Source organism: Sander vitreus, chromosome 8 (assembly GCF_031162955.1).
Source record: "Sander vitreus isolate 19-12246 chromosome 8, sanVit1, whole genome shotgun sequence".
NCBI lineage: Eukaryota > Metazoa > Chordata > Actinopteri > Perciformes > Percidae > Sander > Sander vitreus.
This window is the reverse complement of record NC_135862.1, coordinates 10,891,782-10,909,981: the sequence shown is the minus strand read 5'-3', so window position 1 is coordinate 10,909,981 and position 18,200 is coordinate 10,891,782. Positions and strand designations below refer to the sequence as shown.

Below are 18,200 nucleotides of genomic sequence, written 5' to 3'. Positions count from 1 at the left end.
TTCATTTACTTATTCAAGATGATCCGTATCTGAAACCAGTAACACATTAATAAAACGAGAGAATATCATGGGGATAAGAAATAAAATATTCACAATATTGCAGGATTAAATAAAATGCTTAAGGTAAACCATCATTTAAAAAAACGTGAGATAAAATGTCAAAATTCTGATTTACCATTCATGTTTATTGGGGCTACCTTTTCATTATTGTTTTTCCTGGAAGGAATGGGCTAACATACAAACTCAGCTCTCACCAACAGGCCTTTTTCTCAGCAGACATTTTGACTGGTCATAGTAGGAAAAGCACAAGTGTTGCTATTAATGATGGCTCTGTGCAGCATGCACAATTTCAGGACACCGAAACTGAAGGCGCTAAATAGAATTCAGTCATCCTCAATTTTATTATTTACACCTGTGTTTTTCCTAATGTGACAAGTCACAAGAAACAGCCATTTCTCTGAGTACATATCAAGAAGGCCTAAACAGTGACAAACAGCAACAACATGTAGAAAGTGAATATATAATATATAATTTCCAACACGTTAAGGTCAAAAAACATTTAAGCAATTAATAGATAAGGTTTTTTGCCCCCTACTTATATGTAACATATAAACAATGTTTAAAGAATAAAGTTGTAGGTCTTAAAAAAAATTAAGAAAAAGAAAAATGGAAGGTTTAATAATTGCCTAACTTTATTAGTGGACCTCCTCTTCTTTCAGTCAGATCAAAGACTTCTACAGTCTATAATAATCTATAAAACAAACAGTAGGACTGCCATCTAGTGGACAGAGGAAGCCCTAGAATCAGTCAGTCAGTGTACTGTTTATCTCCCAAATGCCCCAAGAATATCACCATTTTGATCTTAAATTGTGTGTATGACTTGTCCCAAGCCCTGTGAAAATTAGGTTGAACCAATGAAACAACTAATTTAAATGTGATGGATATCTTGAGAATAAATCTCTCTCACTCACACACACACATTTTTTTTTGTGTTTATTTCTTTCTTCAAATTACAAGGGAAGCACATTTAATTTTTTTTTTGCTTTTAAAAAGTCAGGGATATCTCAGCTTGTATCTTGGAGATAGGGCTTAAAAGACAAAAATAAAAACATTAAAACAAATTATAGGAATCAAATATATGTCTCAGAAAAAAAAAAAAAAAAAAATGACATAACATATTGATAAATCCAGATGACCCAGGCTGGACAGTGATTTGTTTTTTGTTGTTGCAAATGGCAAATGACATCATGTAGTCCTAAGATCTACACCAACATATATTTGGTTACCGAGGCTAACTAGAGACATTTTAACTAGGCTGTTCAACAAATAAATGGTTTATGCCATGTCGAAAAAAACTGTGACATGCTAGTTTTACCAACCTATGTTCATTCTCAAACGAAGGTTAACCCTCTGGCAAGACACCTCATATCATTTAAAAAAAAAAAATATAAAAGGGATTATTAATTCAATTTTTAATTAGAATCAATTTCTCTCCAAACAAGAAGAAATAGTCCATTTCAATGGTGATAAAGTAAGATTTTGATTTTGGTTTACTACCAGAAATAACACATAATACAAACTGCAATGCAATGAATGTGTGTTACAAACATGCATCAAGCTTCAAGCCTGCGCTGAAAACACATGCCAGTGTACCATCATGAAATTTTACAGTAAACTGTCAATGGCTCTGGTAACGCCTCCTCCGCACAGGCGCAAACAAGTGTGTGAACCACTCCAAGGTTAAACCAGACCTGAAGCTTTTTAGCTGAATGACAATACTTATAATAATAAGAAACCTGTGCCCAAATTTCATTTTGAACTACTCCGAGACTGCCACTCTGGAGTTTGACACTTTGAGGAACATTATTATTTATTTTATTTTTCTCACTTAACCAGTTTTCACTGAGGTTATCACCAAACCCAGTCTGAGGAGGATTTCCTTGTTTTTTTTGGGGAGGGTATATATATATATATATGAAACTAAACTTAGATTTTGGTCCCACCATTTTGGAAAACAACAGGCCATCAACAGCATGAAAAAAAGTAAATGCGACAGTGTTGAATGGCTGAAACAAAAGAGCACTTCTGTCTGACAACGTAAATCATCTTTGATGGACACATTTGCATAAGAATGGGGTGCAGGTGGGGAGTCATCCCATAGACAAATATCTATTAATTCTCCTCCATCTTTACAGGACAATTAGTCTTTTAACTAGTGTGTTATATAAGTATTAAACAATACATTATGATAGGAGTCACCACCCGCAACCTAACTATCCCTACGCAAGTCAAACACCTAATATAGTTTAACACAAGCAATAGGCAAAGTTAATAAGTCAATAATTCAACAAGGACCTGGATAATCACCACCAAACCCCGCCCGGCTCACAGAGGCCCTGCGCACGGGCGTCCTCCCCCATTTCTACAGCTCCACAAAGCCCTACACAATTTTACTTCTGTGTCATGCCACAATATACAAAGATACTCAGAGAATGACAAACACTTTCCTAAAACGGAGAGGAAGAGGAGGAGACGGGTGTTGAAGAGGAGAAGCATCAGAATGTTGAGCCTTCTCCTATGATTTCCGCTCAGGGGTTAGTACAACACAGGTTTTCAATACGCCATGCAAGGGAAGCACATTTAATTTTTTTTGCTTTTAAAAAGTCAGGGATATCTCAGCTTGTATCTTGGAGATAGGGCTTAAAAGACAAAAATAAAAACATTAAAACAAATTATAGGAATCAAATATATGTCTCAGATAAAAAAATAAAAAAAAATGACATGACACATTGATAAATCCAGATGACCCAGGCTGGACAGTGATTTGTTTTTTGTTGTTGCAAATGGCAAATGACATCATGTAGTCCTAAGATCTACACCAACATATATTTGGTTACCGAGGCTAACTAGAGACATTTTAACTAGGCTGTTCAACAAATAAATGGTTTATGCCATGTCGAAAAAAAACTGTGACATGCTAGTTTTACCAACCTATGTTCATTCTCAAACGAAGGTTAACCCTCTGGCAAGACACCTCATATCATTTAAAAAAAAATATATAAAAGGGATTATTAATTCAATTTTTTAATTAGAATCAATTTCTCTCCAAACAAGAAGAAATAGTCCATTTCAATGGTGATAAAGTAAGATTTTGATTTTTGTTTACTACCAGAAATAACACATAATACAAACTGCAATGCAATGAATGTGTGTTACAAACATGCATCAAGCTTCAAGCCTGCGCTGAAAACACATGCCAGTGTACCATCATGAAATTTTACAGTAAACTGTCAATGGCTCTGGTAACGCCTCCTCCGCACAGGCGCAAACAAGTGTGTGAACCACTCCAAGGTTAAACCAGACCTGAAGCTTTTTAGCTGAATGACAATACTTATAATAATAAGAAACCTGTGCCCAAATTTCATTTTGAACTACTCCGAGACTGCCACTCTGGAGTTTGACACTTTGAGGAACATTATTATTTATTTTATTTTCTCACTTAACCAGTTTTCACTGAGGTTATCACCAAACCCAGTCTGAGGAGGATTTCCTTGTTTTTTTTGGGAGGGTATATATATATATATATGAAACTAAACTTAGATTTTGGTCCCACCATTTTGGAAAACAACAGGCCATCAACAGCATGAAAAAGTAAATGCGACAGTGTTGAATGGCTGAAACAAAGAGCACTTCTGTCTGACAACGTAAATCATCTTTGATGGATACATTTGCATAAGAATGGGGTGCAGGTGGGGAGTCATCCCATAGACAAATATCTATTAATTCTCCTCCATCTTTACAGGACAATTAGTCTTTTAACTAGTGTGTTATATAAGTATTAAACAATACATTATGATAGGAGTCACCACCCGCAAACCTAACTATCCCTACGCAAGTCAAACACCTAATATAGTTTAACACAAGCAATAGGCAAAGTTAATAAGTCAATAATTCAACAAGGACCTGGATAATCACCACCAAACCCCGCCCGGCTCACAGAGGCCCTGCGCACGGGCGTCCTCCCCATTTCTACAGCTCCACAAAGCCCTACACAATTTTACTTCTGTGTCATGCCACAATATACAAAGATACTCAGAGAATGACAAACACTTTCCTAAAACGGAGAGGAAGAGGAGGAGACGGGTGTTGAAGAGGAGAAGCATCAGAATGTTGAGCCTTCTCCTATGATTTCCGCTCAGGGGTTAGTACAACACAGGTTTTCAATACGCCATGATTCTCCCTGGATCTCACACACACACACACACACACACACACACACACACACACACACACACACACACACACACACACACACACACACACACACACACACACACACACACACACACACACACACACACACACACACACGGTTGATGCGTTGGTTGTTTGATGGTGTGTGAGACGTGTCAGCAGGTTCGCACAGAGGGCAGTTCTGTCAGAGAGGACGTCTGCAGCCACACCAGTCTGTACACGATCAACACATGACCGCACTGTGGCCCTCTGGTCTTCAGCTCCTCTGAAATGATGATTGTAATGGCAACTCCATGGGGGCGGGAAAAAAAAATGAAAAAAAGGTGAAAAGGGGAATCCACGCTCTTCTGATTTTGAAGTTGAGACCGCTCAGAAATGGTGGATTGTCATCCTGCAGTCCTCTGTCTGCGATGGAGAGATGCCCGATGAGTCAGTAAAATGTTTACTAAAGACAACAAAAGAACTTGAGCATGTTATGTCAGTCCTCCGTCCTCAGTCTGGACAAGCAGTGTGAAAGCCTTGATTGAAGCCACCAAAAGATCGTGGAAATGAATGATGCACTCCTTTCTGATCTAAACAGGCTCTCGAGGGCGAAGAGGAGGGTGAAAGTAGTAAGGGTTAATATTCTGCAATATCATACTGCAAATCCTTGTGTAGCAATAGAAATCCTTGTGTTGCTGTAAAAAATTGTCTTGTTTAAATATGAATATAGTACTGAGTTTCTGTTCTTTAGGAAATGACTGTCTGCTGTGAGGCGAAGGGGGCAAGAGCTCCCCGTTCACTACAACTCCATGTCCTGAGCCTCGTCCTCCGAAAAGTCTGACATGGAGCTCTCGGAGGAGGAGTCGCCCCCTCCCTCCTCCTGCTCCTTTAGAGCCTCCTCTGTGGCATACTTCTGGATGTACTCTGAAAAAGACACATAAGGCTCTGGATCAATTGTAGTCACAGTTTACAGCATTTGAATAAAAAATAAAAAAAAATAAAAATGCTTTTACCAATTAATAAAACAATCTAATCTCAAGGTCCAAATGTATCACACGGTCTTCATCAGCAGACTGAGTTATCATTGGAATAACTCAGGGATTAATCTCTTAAAACGAATTTTTAAGATGAAAAAGTGTGAACACCTACATTTTCATGATGACCAAGCAAACTTAACCTGCTGATGAAGTACACTACTACCATCATCATGGTAAGAATTGTTTCATATCATATTAAAAATCATACGGCACATATGGCACAGCCCTAGTTGAATGCTACAGAACAAGCGAGTATGTGGATATTGACTTTAAAGCTATAGTGCATAGTTTGTCTCCCCCATGAGGAATTCTAAGTAATGACAGCAAAACAGTCAGCGAGTACACATGATAAAAGCCTTCAGTGAACGCGCTTCACCCCCACCCCTCCTCCACGCAGTTGCTACGAAGCCGAGGAGGACACGGAGGATTAAAAAAAACATGATGGGCTCTTCAGAAGCCACAACCTTCTGAACACAGCCATACTGAGAAATGCAAAGAGGGTTGTGTGGAGCTGATAGTCTTAATTAGCTTTCTAGCAACTCATTTGGCAATGGCTTGAATGTAACAATTGTTCATTATAAAAAAGTTACGCACTAAAGCTTTACATCATTTAGTCAGCTGATGGTTTCAAAAAGTCTGGTTAGGATTGGGCATCGAGAACCGATTCCTACTTGGAATCGGTTCAAAAATTACGATTCCAGTAGAATCGTTTCTTTACTGGAATCGTTTAGAGGATTTGATTTCAAATCTGATCATCATTTTAAGCTTCCCAATTTAATATGCACAAGTTTTGGTCGCTCGATGGCATTTTTTGCCTCCAACGGCGCCTTCCAGGTAGCTAACCCTAACTTTAACCCTAAACATAACCATTGCCGTGTGCCTGGGAGGAGACGTTGGGGGCAAAAAACACCAAAGACCGTTTTGGTCTCTGAAGCGGCCAGGCACTTGTTGTGTTGCAGCCTTGGAGCACAGTAAGCAGCGCTCTAGCCCTGTAAAACTGCAAACCACCATTGAGTCAAAATATTTCTTAATTTAAACTTAATTTGTGAAAATAGGCATGTGACCAGTTTCAACTCCACCCCTCAAAGAAATCGGAATCGAAAGGAAGAATCGGAATCAGAATTGTTAAAATCCAAACGATGCCCAACCCTAAGTCTGGTCCTCATCAAATGATATTTACTAATTAAAAATGAGTAAAATTAATACTTCCACATGTACACATAGCCTATGCAGTATTTATAATAATGTTGTCTGTTCTATGATCTAAACTATTGGAAATACAGACTACTTGAATTCCAAGTCGCAGCCATGTACTGACATGACATGACCTATGATTATATTTGGACTTCAACAATGTGTGTTGAATCCTTTTAGCTTAAGTAGCTACAGTAGCTCCTTGAGAAATCACAGTTGCATTCTGGGATTGCACAAGATCTAAATTGTATAGTCCCTAAATGCAGAAATACAGAGAAAACAGGGATACCCTACACTAACCATACACGTTTTTCGCATCTCAACCTCTCATCCACCACTTCAGATTTTCAGCGTTTAGACCCTGGTGTGCTACCTTTGATCTTGTGTTTATAATCCTCCGGCCGGTGCAAGTACATGGCAGCTGCGTCCCCGTTCAGAGGATCGATGGGGTTGGGGTAGGCAAGCAGCTGAGGGAGGAACGACTCAAAGATGTTGGTGAGGTCTGGTGGATGTGGGGAGAAAGATCAGTCAGTACAGAGAACAAAGCTACAGAGAAATAATACGACACTGGTCATTGCATCATGTGTGTAGCTACAACATGATCCACTAGAGGTCTCTCTTGTAATGAAATGTTCAAGTCAAACAGCTGTATGGCTGTATAGTTGTATTGTTTTTTTGGTCAGGCGTAATCAATTACAGCACTTAAAAGTGTACAGGTGCTGGTCAAATAATTAGAATATCATGAAAAAGTTGATTTATGTCAGTAATTCCATTCAAAAAGTGAAATTTGTATATTCTATTCATTCATCACACACATAAACACAGGGATATATTTCAAATGTTAATTTCTTTTAATTGTGATGATTATAACTGACAACTAATGAAAATCCCAAATTCAGTATCTCAGAAAATTAGAATATTACTTAAGACCAATACAAAAAAGGATTTTTAGAAATGTTGGCCAACTGAAAAGTATGAACATGAAAAGTATGAGCATGTACAGCACTCAATACTTAGTTGGGGCTCTTTTTGCCTGAATTACTGCAGCAATGCGGCGTGGCATGGAGTCGATCAGTCTGTGGCACTGCTCAGGTGTTATGAGAGCCCAGGTTGCTCTGATAGTGGCCTTCAGCTCTTCTGCATTGTTGGGTCTGGCGCATCGCATCTTCCTCGTCACAATACCCCATAGATATTCTATAGGGTTAAGGTCAGGCGAGTTTGCTGGCCCATTAAGAACAGGGATACCATGGTCCTTAAACCAGGTACTGGTAGCTTTGGCAGTGTGTGCAAGTCCTGTTGGAAAATGAAATCTGCATCTCCATAAAGTTGGTCAGCAGCAGGAAGTGCTCTAAAACTTCCTGGTAGACGGCTGCGTTGACCCTGGACCTCAGAAAACACAGTGGACCAACACCAGCAGATGACATGGCACCCCAAACCATCACTGACTGTGGAAACTTTACGCTGGACTTCAAGCAACGTGGATTCTGTGCCTCTTCTCTCTTCCTCCAGACTCTGGGACCTTGATTTCCAAAGGAAATGCAAAGTTTACTTTCATCAGAGAACATAACTTTGGACCACTCAGCAGCAGTCCAGTCCTTTTTGTCTTTAGCCCAGGCGAGACGCTTCTGACGCTATGTCTTGTTCAGGATTGGCTTGACACAAGGAATGTGACAGCTGAAACCCATGTCTTGCATACGTCTGTGCGTGGTGGTTCTTGAAGCACTGACTCCAGCTGCAGTCCACTCTTTGTGAATCTCCCCCACATTTTTGAACGGGTTTTGTTTCACAACCCTCTCCAGGGTGCGGTTATCCCTATTGCTTGTACACTTTTTTCTACCACATCTTTTCCTTCCCTTCGCCTCTCTATTAATGTGCTTGGACACAGAGCTCTGTGAACAGCCAGCCCCTTTAGCAATGACCTCTTGCCCTCCTTGTGCAAGGTGTCAATGGTCGTCTTTTGGACAGCTGTCAAGTCAGCAGTCTTCCCCATGATTGTGTAGTCTAGAGAACTAGACTGAGAGACCATTTAAAGGCCTTTGCAGGTGTTTTGAGTTAATCAGCTGATTAGAGTGTGGCACCAGGTGTCTTCAATATTGAACCTTGTCACAATATTCTAATTTTCTGAGATAATGAATTTGGGGTTTTCATTAGTTGTCAGTTATAATCATCAAAATTACAAGAAATAAACACTTGAAATATATCAGTCTGTGTGGAATGAATGTATACATTATACAAGTTTCACTTTTTGAATTGAATTACTGAAATAAATCAACTTTTTCATGATATTCTAATTATATGACCAGCACCTGTAAGTAAAGACAGACAAGTTACTGCTCTAATTTCACTGACATCTATAGCAACTTCAACCCTGCTGTGTGTGTGTGTGTGATTGTGTGTATATATATATATATATATATATATATATATATATATATATATATATATATATATATATATATATATATATATATATATATATATATACACACATACACTGTAGCAAAAAAATGAAAACAGATTAACATGTAACACTGCGTCTATACAGGAAGCGTAGCGTGAGCAGCACATTAGCAGAGCAGCTGCTTCAGTGCACCGTCTACACAGGGTGTGTTCAGGTACTGTACTGAGTGTATGTCACCTGCAAACGTGAATATAGGCAATTTGAAGATTTTACCATCATTTTTGTGAATGTGAATAAACTGTCAACAGATGCAGCTGAGGATGACCTTTTTGTCAGCCTCAAACAACATTCAGATACATATTGTTAATAATAACGGGTGGCAGTAGCTAAGTCCGTAGGTTGGGAACTAGAGGGGCGCTGGTTCAAGTCCCTGTACAGAGTGTGGACTGGTAGCTGGTCCGCTCGGCAGCAGCATTGACGTCAATGCTTCGATTTGATTCGATGACCTACTTCGTCGGATCAAGCCATAAAATAACTCATCTTAACCCAGTAAGTTTACAAGAGAGACTTGCAGTCACTCTGAGAGTCCTGGCATCCAGTTGCTCTCGAGCTCGTTCATGCTTCCCGTTTCCGCTTTGTCGCGCGCCACTGAAAAAAAATAGAGTGGTGCACACCCTCTGGTCGCGCACTCAAAGTCCTGGCGCGCTAGCGAGATCTACAGTCATGTGAAAAAATTAGGACACCCATGCTAAAGTTGACTAAAAAAAAAATCGTAATGAAATGAAATCGTGATAAAGTTCCCTTGGCCTTTGGAATTAAAATAGCCCCACATCATCACATACCCTTCACCATACCTAGAGATTGGCATGGTTTTATTTCAGTTAGCCTAATAGCTGGTTTGATTTGCATTGAGAGATGATTTTATGGAAAGTACCCCATGCCGATCTCTAGGTATGGTGAAGGGGATGTGATGATGTGGGGCCATTTTAATTCCAAAGGCCAAGGGAACTTTATCAGGATGCATAGTATCCTGGATCCATGAAATAACTGGCCTTTAAAAATAAACATCTGCCTGCCTCTATGGAAATTTAACATAGGGGTGTACTTAGGCCTCGTGTATTTTAAGGAAGAACATTTATTTATTTATGATACATTATTCATTCACAAAGAAAACTGGTGTCCTTAAAGATTGGATTTTTCCTCATTTTTTTAATTAAGGCATTAAGATCAATTTCCTAAAGATGATTTTTTTTATTCCTCTTTTTAAGTCAACTTTAGCATGGGTGTCCTAATTTTTTCACGACTGTATGTCATTTTGACGTCACATTAGCGCACGCGAGCTCGGCTACGGCGACTGTAAAACGGCCCTTACGCTCGCTCTATCGTTAAAACAAAGATGGTTTTTAATTTTAAAACCATTTCCATCAAGTCCACTTTTTGAAACAGTAACTTACTTTTGAGATAACTTTTCAATACGACTCAAAACTTGATCAAATGATCTAGGAGTTAAAATAAGGACTCTAATGTAAACCTAAATCTGGACACTATTACAAAGAAGTATGAAAGAGTGTTACGTTCATTGTAAAACTCACTTGAACAGATACAAAGTGAGAAAAATACCCTCCAGGTGAGCGTGTTCATCACGTTCCTCTCAGCCTCAGGACCTTCTTACCTATCAGCGCTCAATGCATGACCTCAAAACAGGCAGCAGTTATCACTAAAGTGTAAGACGATTAAACTGCCTGAAGCTGCACTGTAGAGGTTTAAGCTGCTCGCTTTGTGTCTTTTTTATTGGTTATTACAGTCAGTCAGATAATCCGAGTAACCGGTGAAACTACATAAAGCTGTCACAATGAGAGCTGTGGCCTACCGTAGAGAGCTGTCCATGTCTGGTTAATGACATCTAAACACACGGTTCCTGACCTGAAAAAGAAACAACACTTTGAGTACAACATAATAGCCCAGCAATGGTTGTCAAAGCAAATCGGGGGGGTTGGGTGACCTGAACAAGAAACAAAACATTAGCTTCTCCTCAATGTAATACTATGAATCTTTTTTTTTTTTTTTTTTAAATGCCATACGTGAGGATATGCTTCATGCAACATTTACAATTATGAAATGATGTACATGCTCTAAGGTTGTTTCCATTAAAATCAATTCACTCTTTGCCTTGTTAACTGGTTAAATAAGTATAAAGCAATATATAAAAAGCAATACTTTGAGTCCCACTTACGCTTCATCAATGTTGGGATGAAAGATTTTATTCATGAATCCTGTGAACAAAGAAGAAGCAGGTTTAAATCATTGCAGAGTAAGATTTAATATGGACATTGCAATGGCGTTGCTACAACACTTGCAGAAATAATTCATACCTATTGATGGTGATTTGAAGGGGTATTTATCTGGCAGGTCCACTCTGACCTTCCACACACCTCCTTCATACGACGCTGAAAAGAAAAGAATATACTCAATTGAAAAACATTTCTAAACTAAAACAGTGTCACACAAAAATACTTTATACAGTATGTAAAAATGATTGTTTTTAAACTCAGTAACACTGACTGGATGCTGATTAAATGTACAGTATGCTGGTGAAATGCTGGTCAATGAGAGGGAGAATCAATGTGAAAAACCTACATCCAGGTGGTCCGTGGAACTTCACCACAAACTCATTCAGTCCACTAAGGATGGTGACCTCATGCTTGCTCTCAATGCTGACGTCTGGTTAAGGAAAAAGGTGAACCCGAAATACGAGAGGCACAGCATTCAAACACAAGTAATAAACAGAAATAAAATCCAAAACAGGCTGCAAAGTGCCTCTTTCTCTCTCTGTGAATCTGGGCAGAGGTCAAACATAGGATCAATAACGTGAGCCATGGTAGTGAGATCAATAATGCAGTGTTGGACAAACTCAACCAACAGACACCAAAACAACTTCACACTCAGCACAGGATATCATCTTATCAAAACATGGAAAAGATCACAACAAGCACTTAAGACTACAGATGCTATTAATGATCACACCTTCACTTTTCTTTACATACAGGATGGGACAAAACTGTCCGACCCAAACTATTACTCCCTATAAACACACTCACTGTATTAAGCATAAATGTGCTGCCTTGAGGCAGCTGAGCTGTGGGGGAGACTGATGGGAATTTGTATCTGTTTTGCAGGTAACTACAGCTGGAGACGATGTGAGGTGACTTGGGTGGGAAGGATGTGTCATAATCACAGCTTGTGGTGACAGAAAGAGACAGGAGACCGAGCCCACTGTCTGACAGCAACACAGAAAGGTTGGGCGCATTCAGTCAAAGACTATGCAAGTCTGACACAATGACAGATGGAGAAGAAAAAAAAAACACTAAAACCACACAAGTGAACTGTTCATCATCCTTTCAGAAAACCCTCTGTCATCTCCACCCCCAACAATCTAACCAAGGTAACGGCAAACTGCTGGAGCACAAGTAATAAGCTTGTGAGGAGGCGAAATAACTGTAAAACAGAGAAGGTTTGAAAAGCTTAGTCACTCAGTGGAAAAAAGGTGCACAAACCACTGAGCAAGAAGACAAGGGTAGCTCTAAATGTTATCTGACGCAATGGGATGTGTGAAATGTGCATTTCTCTCTTATCTGCAGTAGACTTTATGGCTATATTTTTGGTCCAGCCTAATGTACATGTGTTGGACGTACACTGATGTTTGTGTCTGTTTGTAATGGAGGACAGTGAAATAATCTGAGAGCAGACATGGCAGGAGGCCAGAATCAGCCGTGCTCTGTGTCACAGTGGTTCAATCTAACATATTTGATTTAAAACCACAACACACTATGTATGGCAACTCCTGTTAAACAGTGGTGCTACACTTAGGATTGGAAACTGCAAGAGCAAGAACTGATGTATCCTAACATGTTTTTCCTGGGCGACCCCCACTATCTATTCTTGTATTTCTCATCCATACTTAATAATGGCATCAATAAAACAATAAGCTTTTTTGGTGTTTTTCCTTTGTTTGCATCTTTTTATAGACAAGACTGTCCAAAAACTTAAAATTACTTGGGACTTAAATACTCTGCACATAAAACTATTTTCATTCACTAATAGCATTTTCAAATACAATTTTTGAAAATGAACTGACTAATTGTTTAGTCTATAAAATGTCAGAAAATAGTGAAAAATCTTCATCACAATTTCCCAGAGCCTAATGTGACATCTTCAAATAGCTTGTTTTGACTGACCAAGAGTCCAAAACCCCAAAATATTTAGTTTAAAAAATAAAAACTGCGAAAAACAGGAAACATTTAGAAACTGGAACCAGCAAGTGTATTTTTTGCTTGCTACTGTAAATGACGATTATCAAGATTTTTCCGGAAGAATTTCCTTTTGATCGACTAATGAATTACTCAACTAGCTTATTGTTTCAGCGCTAGTTGTCTGTCAGTACATTGTTCAGTACTGGATGTTCCCAGCCTACGTCCCTGCATGTGCCCCGTACAGCATGCTTGTTGTTCCTCGATCAGCTGTGTGTGAAGCCCCGCCCTCCCACCATGTTCCGGATGGTAACAGGCTGACCAATCAGAGAGCAACATCTAGCTGCAGGACAAAAACAAAACAATTCAGCTCACGCTGTCAGAAATCCTTTCATGCAAACTTCAGCTGATAACTTAAGTCTGCAAATAATTAGTAATAATACAAAAAATATACATTCGACGATTACTTATTACAAGAAGACTACACCAGGCAGCTGTAAACTAATTAAAAGATAACATCATTTAACACCAAAGACTGTTGAGAAAAAAATGTCTTTTGTCTTTTTTAGGATAATTAAAATTCGATAAAATTATATTTTTGGCTTCATATTCTTTACTGTATAATCTGTGGTAAACACGCCAACCGTGACTATGAATATTATTCACTCTGAATATAATTTATGTTTTCTGCAATTCGCAAGATTATTGTTTATATTTGGGGAAACAATTTAACAAGCACAAAATGTCAAAATCTGGTTTCTGTGTTCTCCAACGTTAATTAATGTAGTCAGACTGTCATTTGTCGAAGATCGTCTCTGTTACGCTACATCGACCTTATTTGTTCTCACTGGGTGATAGCATGCTACACGTAACACGGCTAGCTACCTTGACGTTAACGTTACTAAATCATGAACAAATAAATAGCTATGTCTTTCCAAAGCAGCGTCTCCAAAATGTAAAACAGTATTCGCTAATTCTTCACATTGTGTTGTCAGTCCGGTGGGACCACTTATTATTGACCAACAGGATAACTTCGCTTCAGAGCTAAGGCTAACAACGGTATATTGCGTAAGATTCCGTGATTGATGCAAACAAGAGCATTGCTAACACATAGCAAGCTAACGCTGGCTAAAAGGCGAGTGAGTTCACAAACCTTAAACGTGTAGCTAGATTCCTCGCTATTCTGCTAACTAAACAGTGAGCTAGCTAGCTAGCTAACGTATGCCAAACTACAGAATCTAACGTTAGTCACATAGCTAACGTTACCCATTAACATCAACGTGTTTAACGTTACACACTTTTAACCAAATCTATTAATATCACAGAGCGAGTAGCAACATAATACATATTTTTAGCAGCCATCGGGAACAAATGCTGTATTTAATCAACACTAACGTTAAATAGCTGACAATTATTATGAAACAGGCCTATTTGATTTAGGCTTGTTGTTTTATGTTCAAAAAAGGATACAGTTTCACCACGTCGGTATCCATTCGCCTCTTGCCCGGACTTGGAGACGACATTTTTGTATTCCTTTCAGAAGTGATCTAAAGATACTGCGGCGATCACACTAACTCAATGTTCCAGCTTGAAAATACCTACAATCCGTCTGGACTTTGTCAACAGCCTTCCCACAATGTCCATAAACAAGATCCTTGCTGCAACATCGCCCACTTTTCTCTCAGTGGATCTTCAGTGTTTGTGTCCTGTCCTGAAGACTGCCAGTGACCAGCCTAAGGAGAGGAGGGGTTCGGGTATAGACGTACACTCTACAGAACACAATTTACACTGTTAGTGTGCGATTTTATAACAGAATAAACATGCTGTAATCCTTCCTGCAAAGAGGGAAGTCGACATTTAAATATTAGATGTGTTTCTCACTTGTTTTTGGTCAAGGCTGGTCAAACAGTGCTCAAAGATAAAGTGCGTGCCTTTCTATTATGCCTACATCTATGATGAAATTAGCATTGAAAGGCTAAAAGACGCACTTTAGGCCAAAGTTGTGTTTCTTCACAGGCACTGTGTCCACTAATGATATGAATCATAAAAAATGAATAGTTAACGAGTTATTTTAGCCTTTATTTTTTGTAAATAACAGGTCCATTACAGTCAGTACAAGGATACAAGATAATACAAGGTCACCTAGCTACAACTAATGTAGTCCACCAATGATTTATTGCGGTAGCTTACTGTATTAATACAGCAAGCTACATAAATTATATGTTCATGCAGGTTATAATGTTCAGGCTTTTGTGTTCAAACTATTTCAGACAAGTATATATTTATATATAGAGTATAGATTTGAGTTTATGGTCATTTTGGAGAATAACGTTTGTGCTGCAGTTGCACTGCATTATAATGAAAGGATTTTCTAATATCGCCCTTCATTCATTTATGCAATTAAATGCGTTCCCATCTGGAGTAAAGAAGAAAACTAAACAAGGTGCACCAAAGTGAAACAATGAAACAAAAAAGAGAAATCACATTCCATTCAGCCCCTTTCAATCCCAATCACAGTGTTTATTCTCATCACACATCACAAACCAAAGCTCCACATCTCAAGAGATAAAACTATTTACAATTAGTAAATAATATATGTTGATAAAAGATAAGATGGACTGCAGTAAAATTAAGAAATGCACCCTGAATCTCCTTGAAAGCTGCAGGTGTATGTTGCTTGCCTACTGTTGTATATTAAAGGTGCACTATGCGTTCCTGTATGACGTTACTTTCTGTTGATGTTCCAAGTAAATTTCAAACAAAACACAAGCTCGCCCCTCCCCCCATGTTTCCAACTGTCATGACTAACTGTCACTAACCCCCACCCCCTCCCCCAACCATCTTGTTGGTGATTGGCTGGAACGTGTTTGTTTTATTTTGGTGCCTATCCTGTCCCTCTAGTGTTTGTTTGACGTTTACACCCCCTATGTTGTCTCCCGAGACCGGGCTTTTTCACAGTGTATTCAGGAGGCAGGCAGCTAGCGGATCAAGGACAGATGCCTACGATTTGAGATAAAAATGAAATCGCGCTGAAACCATGCATGAACGCATAGTGCATCTTTAAGCATTGTATAGGCTACAGTTTTTACATATTGTTATGCTACTGCTACTTCTGTCTGCTCTACATATGACACTTAATACCAGCCGTTACAACAACGCTGGTATTGTTTTCACCTCGTGTGTGTGTGTGTGTGTGTGTGTGTGTGTGTGTGTGTGTGTGTGTGTGTGTGTGTGTTTGTGTGTGTGTGTGTCATCGTGGCAAAATGTGGTCATGTAATGCCCTTTGAGGCAAAGGTGTGAATTTGGAAAAGAAAATCTAGACTATGTATAAACTACAGACAATCTTGCGATGGGATAACAAAAGCCACAATGCCCAATCAGGCCAGGAAAGTAAAGTGGGGGGGCTTGCTCAGACCACACACAACTTTGGACTTCAGCCTTCTCAACTACACACCTGTAAAGTCACGTGACTGCATCTTGCACTGCATGTGACACTGTCACAGTGACAAAATCTGTCACAGACAGACAGACATATGAACACCTGGTTAAATACTCAAAACCACCGCTACAGTGTTAGGTGTCTCCAGGACTAAATTTTGCAACGATGACACACACACACACACACACACACACACACACACACACACACACACACACACACACACACACAAGGTAAAAACAATACCAGCATCGCTGTCACAGCTGGTAATTAAAGAACATAGTAGTCCATCTTCGATCAAGTACAAGATATAAGCTTGTTTATTTATTGCCTTTGCGATGGAAAACATCTGCCTTCTAGTTTACCTAAATATATTTTCCTAGGGCTACTGGCAAATAGAATGAATTTAACATAATGGTTTACAGTCAATGAGCTCAGGTCATCCAAAATCTTTTCCCACATACTTCTGTTTGAAAAGCTAACGTCCTGTTTACATGTCTGCAGTAGTGTGTGTGTGTGTGTGTGTGTGTGTGTGTGTGTGTGTGTGTGTGTGTGTGTAAATTAGACCTGCAAAGATTAATCGATTAATCAATTGGTTGTCAACTATTAAATCAATCGCCAACTAATTTGATAATCGATTTATCGGTTTTAAAAATTTCAGCTTCTTAAATGTAAATATTTGTTTGTTTCTGTTTCTTCGCTCGACAGTAAACTGAATATCTTTGAGTTGTGGACAAAACAAGACATTTGAGAACGTCATGTTGGGCTTTGGGACACACTACTGGACATTTTTCACCATTTTCTGACATTTAATAGACCAAACAACTAATCGATTAATCAAGAAAATCGACAGATTAATCAAAAATGAAAATAATCGTTAGTTGCAGCCCTAGACTGTATATATGTGAACACTCAGGCATGTGAAAACACACTTAAGATGAGTGAAAAAGTACATTTTCCATGTCACATAGGCCTGGCTTCAGGTCCCTTGATTGTCATACGACGACAATAAGTAAAAATAAAGTAAAAATCCTTTGTTTTGCTGATGTTGTCATATGTGTTCCTCCATGTGGAGCCAAGAAGAGAGCCATGCATGTGACAGAAACAAAATGTCTGATCATGTGACCACATGTAACAAATGTAAACAGAGTACACCACTTGGTTTGATATTAAGCTGTACTATGAATTCCCTATAATTACTTGATAATGTGGCATACACCAGCTGCTCTTCTTTTGAGTTGCCAGAGCTGTCACTGCTCTTTGTCATACTGTAGGTATTTATGTACATCGGAGTGTGTAAATCTCTGTGTTTGTGTATTCAGGGCATGGAAGGTTTATAATGGAGTCACCCTTGTTAGCGTCTGTGCATCACATTGCTCAACCCATACCAAATTGCATTGACATGACAAATGTGTCATTTAATGAGACTGGAAAGTCAGATCCATCATTTAATGCTAGAAGATGACTATTGACCTGCCCTGTTCCCAGATCAATATAAAATAATACTTTGTTAGGCCTATTTTAAATAACATCATTCATAATCTCTTAATGCATGGACAAACAAAAATCATGAATGTAGTGCATCTCCCAGTCAAACTAATCACTTTGGATGAGATGGTGTCAAGTGATGACCTCCATTAATCTGA

General features: G+C 38.9%; 1 protein-coding gene across 1 annotated transcript; it reads right to left on the bottom strand.

Annotated features, from left to right (window-relative positions):
- Positions 1–3,879: 3,879 nt before the first annotated feature.
- LOC144522005 (ubiquitin-conjugating enzyme E2 H-like) lies at positions 3,880–14,858 on the bottom strand. The gene is made up of 7 exons (XM_078256744.1): positions 14,586–14,858; positions 11,506–11,582; positions 11,241–11,315; positions 11,102–11,141; positions 10,739–10,791; positions 6,841–6,969; positions 3,880–5,160 (listed from the first exon to the last, which is right to left on the bottom strand). Exons 1-7 carry the CDS (start codon positions 14,636–14,638, stop codon positions 5,036–5,038), a joined length of 552 nt encoding a protein of 183 aa, XP_078112870.1. The 5' UTR covers positions 14,639–14,858; the 3' UTR covers positions 3,880–5,035.
- Positions 14,859–18,200: the final 3,342 nt, after the last annotated feature.

What these genes read in the sequence shown, in the direction of transcription:
- LOC144522005 (XM_078256744.1), bottom strand. Translation starts at nt 14,638, where the DNA reads ATGTCGTCTCCAAGTCCGGGCAAGAGGCGAATGGATACCGACGTGGTG. An exon ending in GATACCGACGTGGTGAAACT is followed by an intron (nt 11,583 to 14,585) that starts GTATCCTTTTTT and finishes ACCAGACGTCAG; the next exon opens with CATTGAGAGCAAGCATGAGG. An exon ending in GACATGGACAGCTCTCTACG is followed by an intron (nt 6,970 to 10,738) that starts GTAGGCCACAGC and finishes CACATCCACCAG; the next exon opens with ACCTCACCAACATCTTTGAG.